Source organism: Drosophila melanogaster, chromosome 3L, assembly GCF_000001215.4.
Source record: "Drosophila melanogaster chromosome 3L".
NCBI classification, from domain to species: domain Eukaryota; kingdom Metazoa; phylum Arthropoda; class Insecta; order Diptera; family Drosophilidae; genus Drosophila; species Drosophila melanogaster.
This window is the reverse complement of record NT_037436.4, coordinates 19,108,586-19,134,256: the sequence shown is the minus strand read 5'-3', so window position 1 is coordinate 19,134,256 and position 25,671 is coordinate 19,108,586. Positions and strand designations below refer to the sequence as shown.

Below are 25,671 nucleotides of genomic sequence, written 5' to 3'. Positions count from 1 at the left end.
GTGAAAAAAGGAAGAAAGCCCGGCCGAGCAAAAACAACAACGCCAACTGGCACGAGACGTTAAAATCAACGGTCCGTGTCCATTAAAAACGGGGCCAGGGGGCGGAAAAAAAAACAAAAATATTATAAACGCAACTCTCTGCATTTCTTTTAATGAGAAATTATCACAATAAAAAAATAAACGCCAGCGAGAAAGGCGAGCAAACGGCGGCACACATAATGCCCCCGAGTGAACAGGTTGGATGTACATACATATAACCGTATATGGGTTTATGGTACACAAACAAGCAGAACAACCTTTTCCGACAATCGGTAAACACACAAAGCTAATAAAAAACTTTAAAATATTCAACAATTGGCAAAGCTTTTAAGAGTCTTACAGACGCTCCTGATATTGAAATGTAAACCTCGGCATTTTTCCGCCCCACAGCGGGCGCCAAAAAATATGCTACTCACAACGCTACAGAGAAAATTATGGGGGTCGTGATAAAGTGGGTGGAGATAAATAAGTGGCGCATGTTGAATGAGCTGAAAGAGAAGTGGATAAGAAGGAATGTAAATTCTGCTTTCTTCTTATAAAAATGTTTTTGGAAATTTAAGGATGTTTTGCCATACTAAAATGTCGAATTTATTTAAAAGAAGTGGTAAAAAATTAGATTTCCTATATTTAGATTTAACTATTAGCGTAAAGTTCAACATAAAAAATTAACTTATTTTTTTTTTGGTATTTTGTTTTCAAGTATATTCCAAGACATCGCACCTTGAGAACTCCATTTAAAGGTCTTTGCATTTATTACTTAATCAGGATATAGGCCTTAAGTACGCGTTTACCATCAATCAACGCGCCACCGCCGGCTATTGGAGTCGTACATTATCTATGAAGGTCGGCCCAAAGCTTCTTGTATAAATAGCCAACTCAGGAGAGTTCTATACGCTAAGATTATGACCAGGGTTGTGGCCATAAATTACGCAGCCAGAACAAAACTCACGCACACAGATAACGTCGGCTGGCTTAGGGTAAATCCCCGCTTTTATAATGAGCATAAAGGATAACCACAACAAAGCCCAAGGCCAAGCGGAAGTTGGAGATACTTACGAAATATGCATAGAATTATGATCTAACGAAATTGCGATTTAATTGAAATGAATGGGGAGCACAAAACTTCTCTGTAGCAAACGCAAAGCAAACACCAGCGGGGCAAACAACTACAAAACAAAACGTAAACATTTCAATTATGTCGCTGCGGCTGAGAAAAACTTTTTCGTGCTAATTAAGCTCAATGGGTGCTCAGAGTGGAGCTTCAGTTCCAGTAATTAGCCCGCAGAAGTCTAAACAAAGCCAGGAACTCGAAAGCAAATGAGCCGAGTCGAAATGACATGGAGAGGGGGCGGGGAAATGGCGGCAGATGGCAAGAACAATGGCATCAGGCCATTTCCGGTTTGTTCATGTGTGCTGTCGCTTCCCACCGCCAGGGGGCGCTCTACAGCTCCGCTTCCGCTGGCCTTTCGCCCACCCCTTTCTGCGATTGTGTTAGTGCTTGCCTTCGTGTGGGTGTCGCAGCAACAGTTTGTTGCTTTGTTTGGCTCCTTGTTTGCAAAGACAACGACACGCTTATAAATTTTTAATTAAATTGTTGTTTTTAAGTTAGTCGCCCTTGCTTGTGCTGTTTTTGTTTAGTGCTATCTAGTCGCATGAAATTGCATTGATTGTCCTGTGTCTAGTGCCCATATCCTTTGTTTGGCAACGTGCAATCGCCTGTTCATATTCGAAAGCCTCTCCGTTGCAAATTGAGTTGTTTAACCTGCAATTGAACCGGGCCGAGAGATTAAGTGGTGGATGTCCGTAAAACTTTACTTTTGCTCTAAAGAGTACTGGAATGGAATAACAGAAGCGATTAAAGATTAGCTGTATTTATTACATTTTAAATGTAGCTATATGTGTGTGTTACATATGTGCTTATGTTACATGAGATGGCGATTCCAGTTTACGATTTATCCTCTGTAAATCTGTAAATCTGTAAGTTCTGTATGTATTTTTGATTGATTATGCAAAAAGCTTAGATCATGTATAATAATAAAGAAAGCTTAAATTATGTAGCTCTAAGATAATTTTTCAATACCATTACAACTTGCTGACGCTTATCCCTTCGCATAAGGAGCTCAGTATGGAATTTATCCTACGTACACATGTCTACACCATTAATAACAAATTTATTATGTATTCCCTATCAGAGCTCAACCAAAAGCTGAAGGCAAAGCCCCATCGAGACAATTTACATGTCTGAACAAGTTTTTGTTGTGCTTGCCCATGACAAATTAACTTATTTAGTTGCGGCAGCAGCGGACTGTCGTACGAAATAATTTATCAAATTCCTATATAAATTATTGATGTCCTCGCTGAGGACTGCGCTTCGCTGTGTGGGTGTTTCTGAGTAGGTGAGTAGTTTGCATGTGTTGTGCTGTACATGTGCTCACGCCCACACAATTTTTCTCGCTCCTGCTGCACGGCAAATGAATAAAAATTGCCATCAGGCGTAGGCGTAGTGGCAAATGCCAATCACGGGCATTAAGTTGGCAGTAAAGGAACGAAGGTGGATTTCGGTGCTCCATTCTGAGTAGGAGGTGTAATGAGCTGGCTCTTCGGGGGCAGTGGGGTGTGGTCAGAGCCATAACTAGAAATCGGGGCCAAATGATAAATGACAGTGCAGTCGAGGGTCCTCAAAATTAACATAATTTTCTCCTTTTAATTGGCTGCTGGACACGAAGTGCACTGAACAAATATTGTGCCTAATACATACATACCAATATAACAATTCCTATCTATTAAGCCCATTTACTTATTAGCAGACAGAAAGCACAAATTACTCATTCGCAACGTTGTGCATTCGGTTCATTGGGAGTGTTTTGATATTCTGCACATATTTCGTAATATGTATATTTTCTTAGTTTTTTAAATCAACCATAAAATTCTCCAAGTGCAAACAGAGCATGGAGCAATTGCCATGCTTGTTGGTGTCGGCCAGGCTTGTTTGCGATGGTGTTGGTTAGTGTTGCTTCTGTTCCTGTGTCGTTTCTATTGCCGCTGCTTCTGCCGGTGCCGGGTAATTTTGCATGCAAATAACTGGAAATTAGTGTAAGTGCTGACTGACATGCCACACACAGGGCGGCAAAGCCAGTGCCTGTGTCTCGTCCTGGTTCCTGGATCCTTAGCGCCTCCGTCGCCCGCCGGCAAGATCCCCGCAGCGCTTGGCGAGCTCCCGGCTAGGTGAGCAGCCCAAGGAAGGACCAGGACGAGGGAAAATGGCGGCGACGGAGATAAACAGACGATGGCACAATAAAGTGGCAACCGCTTAGGAAAACGACTGTGCACTGGAATCGAATCTACTTTCTTGTGGCATAAAGTCATTACTAATATGTAGATATTATTATACTTCTCTATAATTGTCTAAATTTGTTGATAGTAAATATGAACTAGTTTGGGAATTGCTTTAACGGGGTCATATTAAAATAAATTATAATATTAATACTACTTCAAATACTTATTTTCAAATTGCGCACACAACTGTTTACATTTCATCCGCCATATGAGAACTTTCTTCGAAATTCTTCGCTAAGTGTGTGAGGTGCAGATGAAGCTCCATGTGGGCGTTGCATGGCAGCATATCTAAATCGACTTCCCACCCCCTGCCAATGCAACATTCCCCCCTAGCCAGCTGCTTGCTGTCGTGGAAGATCAGCGCTTTAAAACGCCATTAAAATGCAATGAGCGCTCAAACGTTTTGTGCCACGAGCTAAGCTCGGATATAAAAGTGCACTTGGTTAGCTCGGCGGATTGCAAGGGATACGGAAGTGGAAGGCGTTGCCATGTAGGTGATGTAAACATAATTATGAAACCTGAGTGTGTTTCCCATTAAGAAGAGACTGCTTCGGGGATATGTGCACATTTTTAGTGAATTTATCATCATAATTTATCGCTACTTCCAAAGCTAATGCTATCTACATTTGGCTTGATTAACAGCAAAGTTTATTGCATTCATATATAAATATATTTAATATGATAAGTAAAGCAGTCGTGAGTGATGTCTATTTATTTTTGATTTGGAATCATAGGCATAAATAAATATAAATTAATAGTTCGTGTACACGAAATGCTCGATTATTGCACTTTTGTTAGATTTTTTCGTTAAGTGACTTCATAACATTTTCTTATGTAAGCGACTATAAGCTCCGTGTAAATTTAAATTTCATCGTATTATATTATGCATTAATAATCTTTAGCTGTTTGTTAATGCTAAACTTTGTTTACACACTAATGATACCTCTGCTTCTCAACTTTCGCAATAAGGTAAATATAATTTTAAAAAAAACGTAAAAGTTGAGTATTTCATTTTGGGAATCTTAAGAAAGAAGGTAACCCAAATAGCACTGCATTTTTAATATTGATTAAATCAATATCTTCATAATCATAATCTGAGTAGTTGGCATTAACTAGTCCGGTTGTTCAAACCTACTACCAATTTAATGAAACTGCATTTTCTCCACTCGTGAATCGACTGCATAAAAAAGTAATTAGTTACAATTTTACAATTGCAATGTTTAAACGGGTTTTAATTTGTTTCCTGATATTCCTATTAAAACATTCATATGCATATAATTTTGAAATTAATTTGACAAAGCAACTGAGCAAGGGTCGATTGGCGCGGAACTTTGTGTACTCCCCAATTGCTATTCGGCAGGCCCTAGGACTTCTCTATCTGAGCAAGGATAATGTCACGGACCAGCAGTTGGAAAGTGCCCTTCAATTGACAGGACTTAATCAGGAGGAGATCATATCCTTATTCAAAGAAGCCCGAGAAAAGGTTGCTCAGGAACAATTTACAATGGGAAATCGCATTTATTTGTCCCCGGATTACAATGCATCGCCGAACATTACGCAACTTAGCGAAAATCTCGGCGTGGAAGTGAAAAACATGACGTTCTCCGGCGACCAAAGCGCAGCAAGTGAGATCAAGAAGTGGCTAAATAAGTGGATAGGCAAGGCTGGAGGGAATCTATTTGGCAAGAACGATATAAGCCAGACCACTCAAATTGTGGCTGTTCAAGGAATGTCATACTCATGTGTGTGGAAAAACCGAGAAACGGCGCTGACAAATAGGACATTTACTTTGCTACGACAGAATAAGAAACCCTTTGTCTATACGACCCAAATGATGTATACCGAAGCACCGATGGACTTTTTCAACAATGATCAAGTGCGCGGTGTTATGGTTCCATTCAAGAACAGCGATATGGGAATGCTGGTATTACTGCCAAGGCCACGGTATTCCACGCAGCAAATACTATACAGCCTGGACACAATTTTGAAAATAAAGTTGCGAAGGTCGAAGAAGACGCATCTCTTTTTGCCAAAATTTAAAGTCAGCGAAAGTGTGGATCTTAACATGGCCCTCAAGGCTTTGGGCATTCAAAATTTGTTTACTAATACCAATGCTGCGAATTTTAAGCAGTATAATTCCTTCGATGCCGATCAAAATCGTGTTTTAAGTAAGTTAGCCTCAGATGTGAGACATGCTAAACAAAAAAAGATCATTGATCAAAACTATAATTTCAGTGACTATAGATGTGGGCGATGACTTCGACGATAGAGTCGTATATGTCAACCGGGGTTTTGTGTTCGTAGTCAAGGACAAGAGCACCATTTACATGATCGGTCGCATGGATGCGGTTTGACAGTGCGAACTTACAGGAATTTGCCACGAAATGTCAGCCAAGTTGTAAATTAAATTAACTTGAATTAATCCAAACAAGAGTCGCACAAAACTGTGTTTATTTCGGCCATTAGTCAGAAGGTTGGTGGCGGGCTTATCCCGCAAATTCCCCGATGGCATTGTTTACAACGTTGCCGCGCATATTAATTGCCTGTTTAAGCAAATTGAGGCCACAAAACATCAGCATCAACGCGGTTTTTCAGCTCTTGTTCCCTTTTTAACGTTTTTTTTTTTTTCGCTTTGTGTGTTCGGTGCCCCGTGGCATTCCACAATTACTCGCGATTGTGGTGCCACCGAAGCCAAATGCTGACAATTGCATCATGGCAGCCGAGTGGCGACCCTCCTCGCCAACTGCAATTGCATAAATTATAAGACTGGGGCACCGGAAACCGTCGCTGATTTCCCACCAACCCAGCGCTACCACAAAGACATCGACGGCAGCCCTCTAAATGTCGGTTGCTCTGCAGGACTCGAAATGCACGGCATTAAGGATGTGAAAAGTGGTAGGAGGTGCCGGTCTCCGGAGCTGCAGTACACCGCTTTGATTTCGGGTTAGCTGTCACTGGTTTTAAGGTCGAATAAACACAGGTATCCAGTGTCGCGATAAATTATTCAAGTTTCGGGTTAATCAACCGTATCTCTGCAACCATTAAGCCGAGAATTTCAAATTTTTTCTTTGATTTAAAAGGTTTAGTCCAAACAGTTTGCCTCTTTTTTATAATACTCATTGTGTTAACGGATGACGATTGCCAAATCACAGGAACATTTATAAACAAGTAGAGTGTTGTAGCAAACATTCCAACGCTAATCATAGAACAATTAACCTAGAAAACACTACACCAATTTGCGGGTTTTTTAAATTGTTGCACAACATGACATTGCCCATACGCCCCGTTGGCCGCACAATCACAACAAACTTGCATGCAGCGAGTGCGTTTATGGGTTTTAATAAAAACTGATGGCGCCTACGATTCACATGGCCAGCAGGAGTTCCCGGTCAGGGTAAGTGCTATTTTTCCCGTGGTGATTGCTGACACGTACCGCTTATAAAATGCAACAGAGTGCAGCGACATTGACTCGCCAACATCAGAATGCCGAAAGAATTCCAGAGCCAAGGACCACGGATGACAAAAGAAAGCCATTAAAAAGGTGGATCAATTCAGATGGGCTCATCTACGGGAAAGGTCAGATAACTGCCACAAACTACGGAAGAAAATGCAAGGAGAAACTATGAAAATAGTGTTTTTCCATACAGTTCATCCATGCAATGGAACATTTTTTAAAGCTAACCAGTCGACACAAGACCATATTTAATTTTTTTTTATTTGAGCACTATTATGGATATATAAAGAAGGATCTGTGCACCGAAGCTCGTTAGTGTTAGTGTAAGCTCGTTACCTTTAAAAATATTGCTGTCCAAAAAATCACTTCAAATTTTGAAACTTGTGGCGTTGGATTTGTTTTCTCTCTTTTAATTTATACGTAGTCGAAGTTCACAATATTCTTGATGGAAAGTTTGAAATTATTGATTTATATTAAACAACCGGTGGAAGCCGCAGCAAATTCCAAGTAAGCGTGGCAACTCTCACCTAAATAATTGTTTCAAAGTGGAACACAAAGAAAAAGTCGTGAGAAAAGTCAAATAACCCACGAATCGGAAAACTTTGATGAGAACAAATGGAAACAATTATAAGGCAGACAACGGATACTGGTACTTCTCATAGAATCGCTCCCTTTGTTCTCGCACTTCAACTTTATCCTTGGCTTTTTCTTGTCCCCTCCTCTGCACAAAAGTTAAACTCACTTAATTGAATTGAATGCCAAACATCGACGTCGATGAGGATGATCACGATGGAGGCTAAGTGCACTCGAGTGCAAGTTATTCAGCCAGCTCTGTACTGCAGCTGGCAATATGGCAAATGGATTTTGGTAACAATTCCATAGATTATAACTGCCAGCCGTTCGGGTTCGAATGGCAAAACGCAGAAAGGAAATGAGGAAGTGTACTAGCGTGTCAAAATGGCATAAACTAAATCACATTTTGGCCCATTGTTTGTTGTGCAGACATGGCAGAAAAGGGCATAAAAACGATAACCGACAAGCGCATAAGAAATGGCAAACGTTCACGGGGGTTGAATATCGGGAAATCTTCATCTAAGCATTAGCATTAAATGAATTTTTTACGGGTATAGCTACTAAAACAAACACATTGTTAATAATTTTGATGCATTATCGGAAAAAAAAGGAGGAAAAAAAGGTAGCTTAGGCAAGACGAAGTTCATCTACCCTTGGAAAAATTATATATTTAAATTTAAAATTGATGCATAATGAATAAGCATATTATTACCGAAAAACAAAGAAGCTACTCTTTTCTCCACCTATTTATTAAAATCAACATAAGATCTTCGACTATGTAAAAATTATCCTAAATGTGCCCGAATAAAACTTAAGGTTAGTTCGATATCCTGGAAGTTTTCAATATATCCACCCACACTAAACTTTGTAAGCGACCCTCGTCCAACTGTTGACTCTCACCTGAATAGCGAAAGTTCTCCTTTGTTCTCTGCCAGTTTTATATTGAATTTTCACATGACTCTGAACCATAGCCAGCTCTAGCAGTTCACAGAAGCCCCTTTTCTCCCCGCCAGGATATCCACCCCACAGCTCATTTAACACATTGACTTTTGGCTTATTAACACCGGCACACAAAGGAAGGGTCAGATTCGTGGCGAGACCAGGGCTGTTTAACTAATGGACTGGGCATTAAATCGTATACGCTCGTTATATACACCTGACTTCGATTATAATCGATAATGATTTGTGTGCGTAAGTCAGGGGAACTTTCCCCACATCCCATTACTCTCAGATTATAGCAAGTGCAGATGTTATACCCGTGTTCTATGCTTTTAAGGCACCTTTAAGTGGGATAATTTTCTCATAATTAAATTAAGCAAAAAATTAACAGAAATAAATGAACTACTCACTTTTTATTGAAGCTTTAAGCTACTTTCCCTGTAGAATACTTCGTGCCACATTTGCGTACTTCATGTATGCTGCCCACATTTTGCGGGCATCAACTTCGACTGCGAGTTCTTTTCAATTAAAAACTTATTTGGCACATTTCAAATGCAAAACTAGAAGCGGTCTGGCAAATTTTGTTCGTCCGACAATTTGTGGCTGCTCTTTGGCGAAAGTTTCGTCCTGCGAAGAGTCGCGTTGTACTACGCATAGAAATTGAGTTGCCCCCATTGTTGGCCCTCATTGTTATTGTTGTGGCCACAAAATGGTTGGCGCACAACAACACTTAAGCTTAAGTGACTGCTCGAGACTTTGAGTTTTGGTTTTTTCCCCCTTGCCCTTTTATTTTATTTTGGCGCGAGAGGAGCGGAGAGTCCTTGTGACTGCGTGACCGGAAAGTGTTTGCTGCTTCCGGTTGCCGCAGCCACCGAAGCGGCCAAAACCACCGCAGCAGCCAAAACCGCAGCGGAAGTTTTGCCACGTAGACAATAACACCCATACAACCGCAGTTACAAGTACGCGGGCACGAATACAATGACAGAATGGACGAGGGCTTCCACCTTCCACCTATTGAAATCCGAAACATTGGGAGAACGCAATGAATTTTGTATGCTCTGAAAACAAATATTGTGTGGTGCCCTGAAAAAGATTGGCAGCTAAAAAAAATATATTTTCAATGAACGCATCTTTTTGTAGAATTTCTGATATTCTTGGGTTTCATTTTAAATTAGTGAAGGTATATACCATATACCTATATATACATATACCATTAATAATTCTTTTGGGATTAACGCTAGCTTAAAGTCTTAAATGGATTGGATGTAAGAGCTAATGACCTCTTGCCAGAGCATTTTGAAGTCAGTCAAATATTGACCAGTTGTGCAGGATCTCAGAAAAACCCGTACAAAGGTTATACCAAACAACAGCTGTTATCCTGAAAACAAAGTGGATTTTCGAAAGTGGAAAGCGACAAATGCGGTCAACTGTAGTATATACGAACATAATAACAATAATAATAACAATAATAATAATAATATTAATAATAATTATAATATGAATCATAATAATAAGTCGACTAATAAGTAAACTTAGGACCACCCTAATTCCTTAGGGTCACCCTAGTAGATCTTTAGATACACCCTAATACTAAATATGCGAATTCAGCATGTACGCCTTTAGGGGTCGCACTCGACTCCCATTGGTTATCGAGTATGAACTTCATACATACATATTGCAGAATTTGCTAGTGTCAGCACTTGGCTGTCACAAGAGATCTGCCTGTAGACCACACTAAGATCAGATATAAATCAGGAATAGATCTGGAATGTAGGCTCGCTTAATAAAAACCAAATAAAGATAAAATGACCAACTGCGTTTTGAGACTTTATTAACTACATCAGAAGTATTGGAATTCTAATTAACTACATGGCGACCGTGACAAAGGATCGTTATAAGTTGTAGCAGAAGCTAAAGGAAACCGCTTGTGATAATTTTCAACTTCGATGCTCATCCACCAAGACGGCGGCAATTATGAAGAAAAAAGCGATCTGAGTGAGTAGAGTGTCAGTGTGATGGGAAAAAACAGGGGCGGAGTTCGACATAATATAAAAAAGAGAATAGCGCACATAAAGTGGCTATTATATACGAACACTCCACCACCCCAATGGTCGAAAGCTCAAAAACTACAAGCTGAGCTAGACCACTGTGTCGAATATCTCAAGAAAAAAAATCCCCACCACACGCGCTCACTCAGAAAATCAAATAAAATCGTTAACAATTAACAAAACTCCAACTCCCAATCCGAAAAGCCTGCCTGTTTTCAAGAAAAGATGCCCGAACGACTGCGAGGGACCACTGTTCACACCGCATTGTGAACATACGTGCAGACATTGCAGCTCCACCACATAACCCCTAAATGAGGAAATCATCATCAACGTGGTGAGCAGCCCGCTCATTACGTCATCGAGGGAGTGTCAGCGTGCCAACCCCGGCGACGTCCAGCTGACGCAAGGAGGGTCAGAGTGAAGCAAATAGGAGCTGAAAAATAAAATATTTTTTTTTGTTGCCCTGCGTGGCACACCACCCTCGATGCACTGCGCTGCATATTAATATTACACAAAATATTGTAACATTGAGCGGAACTTTTTCTGCCCGATGAGAAGAATGGCCCGTAAAGCCATACACCAACTAGGTAGGAAAATGTAACTATATTGAACAAAAAAAAAAAAAAAAAATCAAAACAACATATTTTTAAAGTAAAATAAACCAAAACCCAAAAATAAAACAAAAAAAAAAAAATAAAAATATACAAAAATGGGTTGGTTTGGATCTGACGATAGTCAGACAAAAGATAATACGGCCAATGTGGTCAATAACTTAAAAATAGTCGACCATACAGATGACATTCAGTCACTGTGGTTACTCCTTTTGATCATGACGATCGTAACAGTCGCTCAGTTTATATTAACGCTATATGTTAAGCATAACAAGATAATAAAGAGGCGTTATATAGGCAAAGCAGAGAATAGTTTGGATAAAATTTAAAAAAAAAAAAAAAAAAAAAAAACATCCAAAATGTATTTTGAATTAAGATGATCTAAAATTTTTATTTTTTAATATCAGAAAACTAGAATGAAAAAAAAAAAAAAAGATTATTGAAGAAACCTATTTGAGAGAGGCCAAAATTTATAAAGTTCGATTGCATAGATAAATCCATAGTATTCTTTAAATGGACTGGCAAGAAATACAAAACGAGCTTAAAGAAATTAAAACAACTTTTGACAAGTCTTATAAATGCATGACACCAAATAGAGAAGTGCAACAAGACACTCTCAACAAGCATGCGCAGATATTGGTAAGATGCTTTAATGGAGCACGCCAATTAATTTACAGAGAAAGGAAAAGATTAACAAAAAATCATTTATCACAAGCAGTAAAATTTCTAAACAGGTTCCGTGAGAACTTGTTAAACGTCAAGTACAGACACAACTTAAATATTACAATCCCAACGATTTTAAGCACACCTATAGTGGCTGAGATCGGTGAGGATATCGAAAGTGTAGGAGAATCAGAAATAGAAATAAAAGAAGAGGATCTCCACGATCTTGCAATTCCAGCGGTAATAACATTACCCGAATTACTTGAAGAAGAACTTTCAGATTCAAATACAGGAATAAGAATACAGGAAACGGACAAAATGACAGACTCTGCCGCAACAGCAAGGGAATATGTGCGACAAATTTCGTCCACAATACCTGAGTTTGACGGCAAAAAGTTAAACTTGAATAGATTCCTCACGGCTCTCCGGCTAATAGATCTGACAAAAGGAGATCAGGAGATGCTAGCGGTTGAGGTAATCAAGACAAAGATACTTGGTCCATTATCACACAAAGTTGAAAATGAAAAGACCATTATCGGTATAATAAATCTATTAAAAGCATCAGTTAAAGGCGAATCGCCCGATGTCATCAAAGCAAAAATGCTTAGTACACAACAGCGCGGCAAAACTGCAGCGCAATATACCACGGAGATAGAAAACCTACGTGGGTTGCTCGAAGCAGCCTATATAGATGATGGTTTAGATTCCAACAATGCAGACAAATTCGCTACAAAGGAAGCCATATCTGCAATGACCAAGAACTGTGGGCACGATAAGCTCAAAACCATATTGGAAGCTGGAAATTTCAACACGATGAATAGCGTGATTGAAAAATACATACACTGCAGTACAGAAATGACCGGCAATTCAAATAGTGTATTATTCTATAATAATAGAGGACACTATCGAGGTAATAATTACCGAGGAAATTACCAAAACAGAGGTAATGGCCGAGGAAATTATAACTCCTACAATAACAACTATAGAGGCAGAGGTGGTTACCATGGTGGAAACAGAGGACGAGGTGGTAACCAAAATTATAATAGAGGTGGAGGTTACTCAAGAGGTAACCAAAACCATAACTATAAAACAAGTCATGCCCACAATGTCCGAAACATACAATCGGAAAACGAACATACCCCCTTGAGCGACAATCTACAATAAAATTATACAAAATTAATCTCAATTTAAGCATTTTTATACGATTGAAGAATATGAGTACCAATTCATGGGTAACTCTTTTAATAGATACAGGTGCAGAAATTTCCCTGCTTAAATGCAGAAACAATAATCTTAACGATTTAAATCCAAAAAATACAACAAATATATCAGGAATAGGGCAAGGGACAATTCAGTCTCTAGGTACACTACATTTAGAAATGTGTATTGCTAATGCAGCAATACCATATGAATTCCATATCGTACCTAACAATTTTCCTATACCAGGGGATGGTATAATTGGCTTGGATTTCATTAAGAAATACAATTGTATTTTGGAATTCCACGACCAAGAAGATTGGTTCACTTTGAGGCCCAAAAATTTCAGGAACATAAACATTCCTATTATACATTCACTAGATAATGAAATAATTTTGCCAGCTAGATCAGAAGTGATTCGAAAGATTCAACTAACATCTACTGACACACATGTCCTCATCCCCAACCAGGAATTACAACCTGGCATAATAATCGCAAGTGCACTCGTAAACACTCAGAACGTCTTGATTCGAATTATTAATACAACTGAAAAAGACGCTATAGTTAGTAGCGCAAATATAAAAAGCGAATCATTGGATGATTATGATGTATACAACGCAAATATAGAAAATAGTGCACAAAGAACTTTAGAAGTATTAAAACTTCTTAAATTTCCATCGTTATTCAAAAGCGATTTAACAAAATTATGCACCGAATATAGCGATATTTTTGGTCTTGAAACAGAAACCATATCAGCTAATAATTTTTACAAGCAAAAATTGAGATTAAATGACAAAACTCCAGTCTATATCAAAAACTATAGAATGCCAGAAAGTCAAAAACCAGAAATTCAAAGGCAAGTTGACAAATTAATAAAAGATGGCATTGTCGAACCATCTATTTCAGAATATAATAGCCCTCTTCTCTTGGTACCCAAGAAATCACTGCCTAACTCGGAGGAAAAGAGATGGCGATTAGTAGTCGATTATCGCCAAATAAACAAGAAACTGCTAGCAGATAAATTCCCACTTCCAAGAATAGAAGATATTCTTGATCAATTAGGCCGAGCAAAATATTTCTCGTGCCTAGACCTAATGTCAGGATTCCATCAAATAGAATTAGACGAAAGGTCAAGAAATATAACATCATTCTCAACTTCAACGGGAGCATACCGCTACACGCGATTACCATTTGGTTTAAAAATAGCCCCAAATTCTTTCCAAAGAATGATGACCCTTGCATTTTCAGGTTTAACGCCTTCGCAAGCATTTCTGTATATGGATGATTTAGTAGTCATAGGCTGTTCTGAAAAGCACATGCTTAAAAATCTAACCGACGTTTTCAAATTATGTAGGCAACATAATTTAAAATTACATCCAGAAAAATGCACTTTCTTTATGAAAGAGGTTACTTATTTAGGTCACAAGTGTACTGACAAAGGTATATTGCCAGATGACTCTAAATATGAGGTAATAAAGAACTACCCCAAACCAGTAAACGCAGACGAAGCTAGACGCTTCGTGGCATTTTGCAATTATTACAGAAGATTTATTAAGAACTTTTCTGAGAAATCACGCCACTTAACGAGGCTTTGTAAAAAGAATGTTCCATTTGAATGGACAAGCGAATGCAATGATGCATTCGAATATCTCAAAAGGGAATTAATGAAACCAACACTCCTTCAGTACCCAGATTTCAGCAAACAATTTTGCATAACCACAGATGCTAGTAAACAAGCATGTGGAGCGGTACTATCTCAAGACCATAACGGTCAACAGCTACCAGTGGCATACGCTTCAAGAAGCTTTACAAAAGGCGAAAGTAATAAGTCCACTACAGAGCAGGAGCTAGCAGCTATTCACTGGGCAATAAATCACTTCAGACCATACGTATATGGTAGACATTTCTTAGTACAAAGTGACCATAGGCCACTATCATATCTTTTTTCAATGAGAAACCCCAGTTCAAAATTAACCAGAATGAGACTAGACTTGGAGGAGTTTGAATTCACAGTAGAATATCTCAAGGGGAAAGATAATCATGTCGCAGACGCATTGTCCCGAATAACAATCGGAGAACTTAAAGCAATAAATAGACAGATACTAAAGGTAACAACAAGATCAACAACAAGACAGAAAAATACCTGCGCAGGTGAAAAATTGCATGAACCAAATGAGAAAGAAAATATAAAAATGCCCAATATCTATCAGGTAATCAATAACATTGATGCCAAAAAATATGTTATACTCAAAATAGACAAGCATAAGTGTTTGTTGAAAAGAGGAAAACAAATTATAACACGTTTTGATATGACTAATTTTTATTCTAATGAAATAATCGATTTAGATCAATTCTTTCAAAGGCTTAATGAAGAAGCAAGAATAAATAGCATCATTCAAACACAATTGTCACCAAGTGAACAAATCTTCGAATTTGTCACTATAAAGAATTTTAAAGAAAAGGGCAATAAAATACTAAAAAATTTAAAAATAGCGCTATTAAACAAGGTGACTAAGATAGATAAAAATGATAAGGTTCAAATAAAAGCAATACTGTCTAAATATCATGATGATCCATCAGAAGGAGGCCATTCAGGAATTTCTAGAACCCTGAGGAAAATAAAAAACTATTATTATTGGCCACAAATGACAAAGGCAATAAGTAAATATGTTAAAACATGTTTAAAATGTCAACAAGCCAAGACTACAAAACATACTAAAACACCGTTGACAATAACAGAAACGCCAGCAACAGCATTTGATAAAGTTTTGATAGATACCATTGGTCCACTGCCAAGATCAGAAAACGGAAATGAGTATGCTGTTACTATCATTTGCGATTTAACAAAATATTTGGTAACGGTACCAATTCCAAATAAAAGTGCAAAATCAGTTGCTAAGGCTATATTCGAAAATTTTATTCTAAAGTACGGTCCAATGAAAACAATCATAACGGACATGGGAACGGAATATAAAAACCAAATTATAGACGACCTATGCAAATATATGAAGATAAAAAACATTACTTCAACAGCACACCATCACCAGACATTAGGAACAATAGAACGAAGTCACAGAACTTTCAACGAGTATGTTCGCTCATATATATCTGTTGACAAAACCGATTGGGATATATGGATACAATATTTTACTTATTGTTTCAACACAACACCATCGGTAGTTCATGAATATTGTCCATATGAATTAGTATTTGGAAGATTACCAAGACAGTTCATAGATTTTAACAGGATAGACAGAATAGATCCTATTTACAACATGGATGACTATTCAAAAGAAGTTAAGCTACGATTAGAAATAGCATATAGAAGAGCTAAAAATATGTTAGACAAGGCAAAAGCCGATAGAAAGATAAAATATGATAGAAATATTAGTAACTTTGAATTAAAGATAGGAGATAAGATATTACTTAAAAACGAAACGGGTCATAAACTTGACAATAATTATTTAGGACCATATTTAGTTTCAGAAATAGGAGATAATGACAACATTACAATTATAGGAAATAAAAATAAAAAACAGATAGTCCATAAAGATAGGTTAAAAATTTTTAATTCATAATACATTTTGTTTGGTTGGCCAACCACAAATAAAAAACCACAAATAAAAAACCACAAATAAAAAACCACAAATAAAAAACCACAAATAAAATAAAAACCAATAAAAACATTATAATACAAAACTTTTACTTTGCAAAATATAATGAAAATATATATATTTTTTTAATATCTCTTTAATCATTCATTTCAAATATTAATGTACATTTAAAAAAAAAAAAAAAATTATTATATACTTGAAAATAACTTCATGTTATTACGTTATTTTTCAAAAGGAGGGAGATGTAGTATATACGAACATAATAACAATAATAATAACAATAATAATAATAATATTAATAATAATTATAATATGAATCATAATAATAAGTCGACTAATAAGTAAACTTAGGACCACCCTAATTCCTTAGGGTCACCCTAGTAGATCTTTAGATACACCCTAATACTAAATATGCGAATTCAGCATGTACGCCTTTAGGGGTCGCACTCGACTCCCATTGGTTATCGAGTATGAACTTCATACATACATATTGCAGAATTTGCTAGTGTCAGCACTTGGCTGTCACAAGAGATCTGCCTGTAGACCACACTAAGATCAGATATAAATCAGGAATAGATCTGGAATGTAGGCTCGCTTAATAAAAACCAAATAAAGATAAAATGACCAACTGCGTTTTGAGACTTTATTAACTACATCAGAAGTATTGGAATTCTAATTAACTACACAACAAAGAACGGGAAACCCTCGACGGACACAAAAGGCTAGCAAAGCGATTCGGATGCAGATACAATCCTCTAGAAACAGATTGCTCATAGGCAGCAAAATGTCACGTTCCGACCGTAAAATGTGCTAAATTGTTAATTCGACAAACATGCCATAAGCGAAATCAAGTAACAACGAAAATCCGGAAGGAATGGGTCAGCTATTGGACATCCATTTTCATTTCGCTGCCTTCGCGATTTTATGAAAATTCCTTCTTGGGAGGAAATACCTGTGCAGGTGAAAAAATAAAAGTTGAGTTAATTGCTTTTGCATAAAACAGCCGCCAAGAGGCAGAAAGTCAAAGAAAAAGCTGCCGAGGAAGTCGAATGGAAAATGGGGAGTGGGAAAGAAATGAAACTCAGTCTAGCTGCCGGATGAGTTGGTGCTCAATTGAGTGAAACGATTTTTCATCCATTGGCTTCCATTTGGTGGGAAGCTCTTCGGGAAAACTGAAGCAAGTCTGAGAATAAGTTTAAAAAATGTGCAAACTTTGAAGTGCAGCCAAATACGAAAAGCTGAAGAAAATCAATGAAAGCCACAAATTAATTTTCGCAAATGAAATTCAACAAATAAAAAGTTTGTTAATTTATTTAAGTGAACAATTAAATTGAAATGAGCTAGGTATATGTAAGTATCACACTTTGAAATAGATTAATGACTTTTAAGAAGCTTTTAAGTTAATTTTTTATAAGAAATTGACAACAAAGGACGTTAGTGATATTAATTACAGAGCCATAATAAGCGTAATTAATGCAATCAAGTGTTATGGCGTTTGTCCACAATCTCTGGCGAATCATGATCGAGTTAGGGTCAGTCTTAACCCATTTCATTTGTCAAAGGCAATGTGAAAAGCTGTGCGTAAGCCAAATGAATTTGGGTCCGGGTTAACTGGCCCCATAAAGAAGCTTTATAAATGAGGGTACGAGTGGTTCTTAGCAGCTAATAAGTACCCCAAACAAGTTTCTTAATCCCATAACCAGCATTTTCACGACTGTGTTAGGTCAACGAACAGGTTGACAAACACTGACCCCTCCTTAAAAAACACAGCTGGGAATCCATTAGGGTACAGCTGGCCATAAGTCAAATACTCTTGTGCCAGAAACAATGACTCGACTTCAATGAGAGTTGAACGACTCCCGCAAAAAACCGTAGAAAAGTTTCCCCCGAGAGGTAAACGGCTCGGTTTGCCCGACAAAGTATGCTATAATATTTTACACATGAAAGTTTAGTGCCGCAGCCGAAAAAAATAGTGAGAGGTTTGGTTTTATCTTTTATATGTTAATTGCGCTGTTATGTTACTGTTATTGCATTGTATTGATTCATCGCTTCTAAATAAATAAATATATAAAAAAAAAAAAAAAGCCGAAAAAAAAAACCAAGAAAAGGACCGGAGCTCGGACAAAAAACACATTGTTGGCAGCACGGGCTACATAAATAATTTCCACCACACACTTACTCACTAGCCGAGTCCTGGCACTTTGACTAAATGGTGTGTAATAAAATTTAAATTGCTTTTGTCTGGATTTTCTTCTGGTGTTAAAGTTGTTGCGGCCTTTGTGATAGTGGAATTTCCTCATCTAGGCCAACTAGACTCTATGGTGGAATCCCATTGGTGGGTAGACAATCTTTGAGTATTTCTTCAATTGTTATTTCAAAAGTATTTTAGTACTTAGTAATCTGAAGAACATTATTGTTCAATGTCAACAATATTCATGCAAACTATAGTAAGTTCCAAAAATTTTGCAATATATCCGATTTTACTACTAAAAAGGAAACTCGAAGCAAACTATTCGTTTACCTAAGGAGCTTGGCATGCGACACAACATTTTTGTAAAACCTTTTAACAGATTTTTACATATATATACATACTCGCTTATTTGAAATGATCATACTGAAAAGGGAATGCCCCAGTGAATATATTGTTTAAAACTTTTCAAGGACATTGCAAAGTAGATAAAACATACAAAGTTTACTTTGTAAATTTACTGCCCATGTTCACAAATGGTCCCACTGTGCCGGACAAGGGCCACTCATTTCGGCATTTATAACAATTGCCCAAATTGCTGCTAATTAAATATGATTTAGCTGGCTAGTGGCAACGTCTGTCTTTTGGCTGAGCTGTCAATATTTGTCAGGAAGCGGGCGATAAAGCGGCCGTGTCCTTACACTCACACAGACGTGTCTGCAACTGGCCCTGACCCCTGACATTAGACCGTGCAGGGAACTGGCCTCGGGCAGCCAAATTTGTTTATAATTCAAATAGCAGAAAAAAGGCTAGCTATGCAACAGCGGCGAACATTGTGGAATTGTACAAAAAGGGGGCAAGGAAAACACGTTAAGCAAACACGATAACGATACTATATAGATATGAGAAGGAAGCCAGCAAGGACAACAAGGACACTGCCGAAACACAAGCAGGCAAATTTATTTCAATTTAAAAATTTTGGTCACGCTCAACACAAAAAGCGAGTTAAGCGGGTGGGCGATTTCTAGAGGGGCCAAGTAAAATTGGGGGCAGGACGCGGACCAACTGCCATTTGTATAATTGCTGTCGTGATGGAGGATCAGACTCTGCCCGCGCCTTCTCCCAGTTCCTCGAAGATGCCCACTTTGTGCCATGACACGCTCCAAGGACGCTTGACAGCAAATGGATAAGGACATTATCATCTGTGGACAGGGGGGTGGGGGGGGGCTTAAAAACGGCAATATGAAAACTAACCAGCTCGAGGATAACCGGCGGCTAGATGTTATTGAAATGTGAGATGAGCATTGGTCCTGCCAGGAAAAAAAAGGAATCTAAATTGAAGTTTAAAGAGCAATTGACTAAAGATAAAAAATGTGTAGGAAATAAGCAACATTTCACATTTCAATTTGACAAAGCCGCTTGAAGTAAATCGAAGTATTTTGAGTAATTTGTCCGAAGAATACAAAGAAAATATAGTGTAATTTCAGGGCAATTTTTTTCCACCCTTTAAATCACTTTGCGCCGCCATCTCCTTTGAAATATTTATGCAGGAAAGTGAGCAAGCCAGCCAACCGTCGACGATTTATGTCTGGGAATTACTTGATATGCAATGGCGATTCGGAATCGCAGACGGGCAGTTCAGTGCCGACAAGGCTGCTAGTGCATATGTATTGGAATGGCGCTACAGGATATGGCTATATGGCTATATATTGTGGGACTGGACTGTTCGGGGCCTTGACAATGGCAATGAGACCGTCGGAGTCGTGTGTTGACATCGATTGACAAGGTGTGCGGGTCGAAGGCCGAAGGCCAGCTCCACAACTATGGCAAACTTTTTCCAACCGAGTTCGAGTTCAAGTCGCTGGAACAAAAAACAAACGTGAATGTCGTTAAGTTGAGGTAACCCACGTGTTGTCCTTGCCGGAGCGTTGGCTATGTGCAACAAGCAATCCGGGGAGGCATGGGGCTGGGAATCGGGCCAGGTGTTCCAGTCTAAATGGTTGGGTGTGGTGGTCGGATTGTTGTGGCTGTGGGAACTAGAAAGGCCGTTGGGAATGGTCACTGCTTGGGCACACAAAACTTGCGGCATCCTTGAGGCAATCAACGAAATTATAGAGGAAATGGGAAAAGCCTGAAACTACTTTTGGGCACATAACCTAATAGAGAGACTCATTTGTTAAATCACAAACAGCATTCCGTATAAAGAATTTCTTTAACCCACAAAAGCGAGAAATCAAGGTTGCACTTCAGCAGACATACTCGTAAATAAATCCGTGGCGCACTAATTTATCGCATTGCCGTTTAAATGAGGCCGCAAACACTAAATTATCGCACTCTCGGGACATTTACCAACACTTTGAATTGTCAACAACACCCATTAGCAAGTGATGCGATCCGCAAGGCGAGCTTAATTCAAAGTAACGAATTGAATTGCTCAAACTTATTATCCACCGCAGCTGGGGCAACATGGGGGCCGACGAGGGTCCTTGTGGCTCCGGTGGGGGTTCCGGAGAGGCGCCGGAATCGTGTCCGTGTCCGGCGACTGATTTATGCTCGCAGGCGTCGCAAAAGCATTCATCCATCGTGGCACCAACAGAATATCCTTCAACTTGACCACCATGAATGGGAAGGAGGTCGGTTCTTCATATTGCGGTTGCCACACACACATACACACAGTCACACATGCATACATGGCTGAATGCGAGTGAGTGTTCGAAATGTCCTTGTCAAGCACTAATGGCGTCGTCGCCATCGCCATCGCCTTTGTCCTTGCCAGTGTGTTAATGTGCGACAGTTTCCTGCTCTGATGTTTCCTTCCAGCAAGCTAGAATCGAATTGAAAGGCTGCATTTTAAAATTCCCTGTTTGTTTGTACCAGGCAAAGCAATTGAAACCTGTTTCCGGCGTGCCGTGCCGAATCCAATCCGTCTCCTTTGGAGAAAACGAATTGGGATCCACGACATCGGGCTGTTCTGGCATGTGGTCTCTGGGGTCAAAAGAAATGCTTCATTTGCTCCTGCTATATCGGTTGATTTATCATTTTCTCTGACTCGATTCCTCTGTTTTTCCATTGCAGAATTTATGCCTGTGCAGTTTTCCATCGATTTTCGTCTTGCGCCACAACGGACTGGGGATGAAAAACCAAACACATAAAACGGATTTGATATTAAAAAAATATGCAGGTAAAACATTTGGATGGGTAGGGTGCACCTATAATTACTCACACTTTGACAAATTATTATTTAAATATTTAAGAGCGGAAACATGTATTGAAAACTTTTTGCATATCATTGCTGAAAATTTGTCATTATTAGTAAAGTATTTATTATCTTACCAGAACGCATTGCAACCAGAATAATTTATGCGGAACTTTTAGCGAAACACAATTTAATTTAAATTGCAAATAGTACTTGTGCAAAAGTTTTCGGTTTTTGTTTGATTAGCAAAACCACGATGTTTTTTTAGCTTTAAATACAAAGTGTTACCATTTATGGCCACAGTGCGTATGAGTGATATACCAGAACAAGCTTATCGTTATTGACTTTCTTTCATTTTATACCGAAATCAGAGTGAGTGAATCGCTTAAATATGGGCTTAAAGGTTCTGTTAGAACGTAAACTATTTAAATTACCAGAAGTATAAGAAAAGAAATCGTAGTTTTCTTTGTTTTAAGTATTCCATCGAAAGCAGTAGAATTTGGATTTCGAAATTGGTTTTGCTCATAAGTTGCTCTATGGGAGATTTGAACTAGAAGCAACCTAGCCACATGTTGGCTGTCCCATGGAACTCGAGCACATGGAGGAGCGAACTGAACGCCAAACGGCGAATAGCGAGCACCGAGTGGCAAACATCGGCAACAAACAAAGGCAAACAATGGCTTCCAGCGACTGCGGCTTATCGCCAAATGCAACATGGCGGCGGCCAAGTCACGTCTCAGTTGGCTCCTGACGGTTGTTGCTGCTGTTGTGGCACGGTGGTTGCCATTTGTTAGCGGAAAACAGCACACTAGCCTTTTTAATACAGACACACATTCGGCGGTCGACATGCATACGAATTGGGGAATGAGGAGCTCGAACAAGGGGCAAGTGCCACAGTTTAAATTGAAAAAATAATGCTCGAATTTGGCCAACAGCAAGCAAGGTCGATGATGATGGTCATGATGATGGCAACGTTGATGGCGCACAAAGAGTCGCTGCATTTCGCCAACGCAAATATTTATCGCCACCACACGAAAATGTCAAAGGCCATGGGCCTTTCCACGCGAGGGTTAAAATTTAATTACTCCGTGACAAGAGCACCTGTTGCGGTCAATTAATTTTAAATTAGCAGCAGAGTTTTTAAATTATTGGGACTTTGAACCGGAAACCGGAATCGCATAAACAGGGAGAGCTGCAAACGGTTGGGTAATTTAATATTGCAAATTTTCTGTTCCAGCAAAATGATTATTTTGAAATGAATTTTAATATTTTAGAATGGGTGTAAAATTCAAATTTAATTTGCAAGAGAATTAATGGTTACAACAGCCACGTGTTTCACTATATTTATCATAAACAGCAATAATACTTCTTAACCTATTTGAATGTCGTTCAAATATTCAGCGATTAATCAAAGCTACCATGAAATTTTTTGTCATGACGAACTTGATTTGCCAGGAAATTAAATGACACTTTTGAATCAAACGAGCTTCATGAGCCATGCCAATTAATGTCTTTCATTTATTCAACTAATTGGAATGTGAATTATTTATTTAATTATAATTATTATATTATTATTATTATTCATTTACTCGCTTTAAAGAATATGAGGAGCAATGTAGTTCTTTTCAAAACAAAACACAGAATAATGACGAAAATTAATTATTAACTAAAGAGAAACTAAAATATTCAACACATATATAAAATAAAAACAAGAATAACACAGAAGAGGCATAATTTTTCTTTTTCGGTTATTAATTCGGTTAAATAAATTGTCAATTCTTTTAAATGCAATGTATTTATTTAAATGGATTTTAAATGGATTTTTATTGGAGAAAATTTAACATTTCAAAAATACCGTAGGTAAAATGCACACGTGCAAACAATTTCTGTGTGCATCCAAAAGAATTTCCCGATGTTTCCAGCCGTGCAAACAACACTAATGAACACCGAAGCACAGGAAAATTCTGTTGAAAAGCCAATTAATCAATCCGCGTTTCCACTTGCAGAAACAAGAAAAAAGGCGCGAGCTGCGCCTGAAGCGATTCTGGCGCTCCCCCAAGACCACGTCCTCGGAGGACTCCAATGGCTATGAGAGTCCCACGAGAACGAAAGCGTCCAGTGCCGGCGGCAGCAGCGATGCCCAGAGATTCAACCACCTGCACTACACCAGCCTGTCGCAGGGATCGGGCACCTCGTCCTCGGCGGGCGGAGCCACTGCATCCGGAGCGGGGCCGACGACTCTGGGGCAGTCCGGCAACAGCAAGCCCTCCTGCTCGCTGCCACTTTTGCAGGTGTGGCCCAGCCAGGTAGGTCCTTGTCTCCCCACGTTTTGATTTGTTTTCTAGCCCGCAGTGGGGAAAAAAACACGTTCCAAATTTGGGAAATTCAGATTAACGTTAAGTATTTTATAGAAATTTATACAGTTCTATTATAGCATAAAAATTGATATTTTTAAACAATTAATTTATACACTTATTTTATCAGTGATTAAAATCTATTTTTTTAGAAATATATATTCAGACAGTTTGTCTTTATATTATATAAACGAATCCTTGCAGTTTTATAACAATATAAAAACGTTGCATACTTTTAAGCATCTCAGCTGAAAAAATAACTTCCCCACGAAAAGTTATTTTGGAACGTGTTGTTTACCCCATATGCGAAATATAGTGTTGAAAAGAAAATGTAGACCAATATATGTGTTTTGGGAAAAAAAGCAACCGCAACAGTTTTAAACTTGGGGCTTTTTAGTTTTATTTTTACGAATCTCTCGCTTGCGAGTGGTTTTTATGCTGTGGCCAGTTGTGCGTTTTTGCGTTAATTTGTTTCTCCGACTCTCTATTTCTTGCCACTACACCAACACCACCGAACCCCACCTACACCACCAAACCTTACTCACACCACTACCACCACTACCATCACCACCACCAAACACCACCACCCGCCTAAAAAACATACATAACCCTCTGTGTGTGCGTTGCGTGTTTGGTTCGGTTATGGTTTTGGTTCGGTTTGGTTTGGTTTGGTTTTGGCTATGGCTATGGTTATGGTTTCGGATTGGATTGGTTTTGGTTCTGATTCTGGTTCTGATTCTGATTCCGATTCCGGTTCGGTTTTGATTGCCGTTCTGCTGTGGTAGCCGCTCCTGCGCCAGGAGGGCTTCGTTCAGTTGCGTCGAAACAGCGGCCCCGAGGGTCAGCGGGTATGATCTCCAACCAGTTCCTCTTTTTCCAGCCTCTCTAGTCTGCTCCACTTCTTATCTGCTCTATTCTCTATCTAATCTTATATATGCTACTCGTAACTATTAACTATATAGATTTTTGCATGCCTCGATTAACTATTTTGAAAGAGCCTCCAACGAGCTCCAATCGTTTTTGACTACTAACTGTATAAATCTGACCACAGTACCCTTCTCGTTGAGGTTATTTTGTGTATTCTACACGTCGTTTTAGCCTAGAATTCGATGCTCATGTAATTTAATTGGGAATTCTTTTGCTAAATATTATTTGGTTATTCATGCACCATTTTTGGCTGGGGCTGGTCGACAACTGCCATGGGAATGTGGTCATAGCTGCCAGTTTGCTGTATTAAAAAAAAAAAAGTGATTTTTTATTGGAATTTGCACACTAAATACTTTAATGAAATTCTAACAACCAGCTATCATAAATTATTAAAAAAATATGTATATAAAAATTGGTTTTAACCCACTCTTGTCGATCAACCCATGCTCACCCAACTCAAAATCACCTTGTATAAGTAAATCCCACGACACGACACTTTTCCCTGTATAAAAAGGCAAGCCCCCCCACCCAC

At 38.6% G+C, this 25,671-nt stretch overlaps 2 protein-coding genes across 4 annotated transcripts in view, besides 2 other annotated features; both read left to right on the top strand.

The window, feature by feature from the left end:
* Positions 1-25,671, top strand: part of CG14082 (uncharacterized protein) — a 33,595-nt gene that overhangs the window by 4,719 nt on the left and 3,205 nt on the right. For all 3 annotated transcript variants that reach the window (NM_140836.2, NM_001144498.2, NM_001275106.1), the window contains exons 3-4: positions 21,738-21,843; positions 23,865-24,164. In NM_140836.2, coding sequence (NP_649093.2) covers positions 21,838-21,843; positions 23,865-24,164 — 306 coding nt within the window. In that variant the 5' untranslated portion in view covers positions 21,738-21,837. The remainder of the gene's footprint in view (positions 1-21,737; positions 21,844-23,864; positions 24,165-25,671) is intronic.
* On the top strand, positions 4,592-5,807 carry Spn75F (Serpin 75F; the record flags this gene model as incomplete). The annotated part of the gene is made up of 2 exons (NM_001043149.2): positions 4,592-5,543; positions 5,611-5,807. The coding sequence occupies 2 exons, from the start codon at positions 4,592-4,594 to the stop codon at positions 5,727-5,729; spliced, it is 1,071 nt and encodes a 356-aa protein (NP_001036614.1). The 3' UTR covers positions 5,730-5,807.
* Positions 9,770-17,159: a mobile genetic element.
* Positions 18,445-18,581: a mobile genetic element.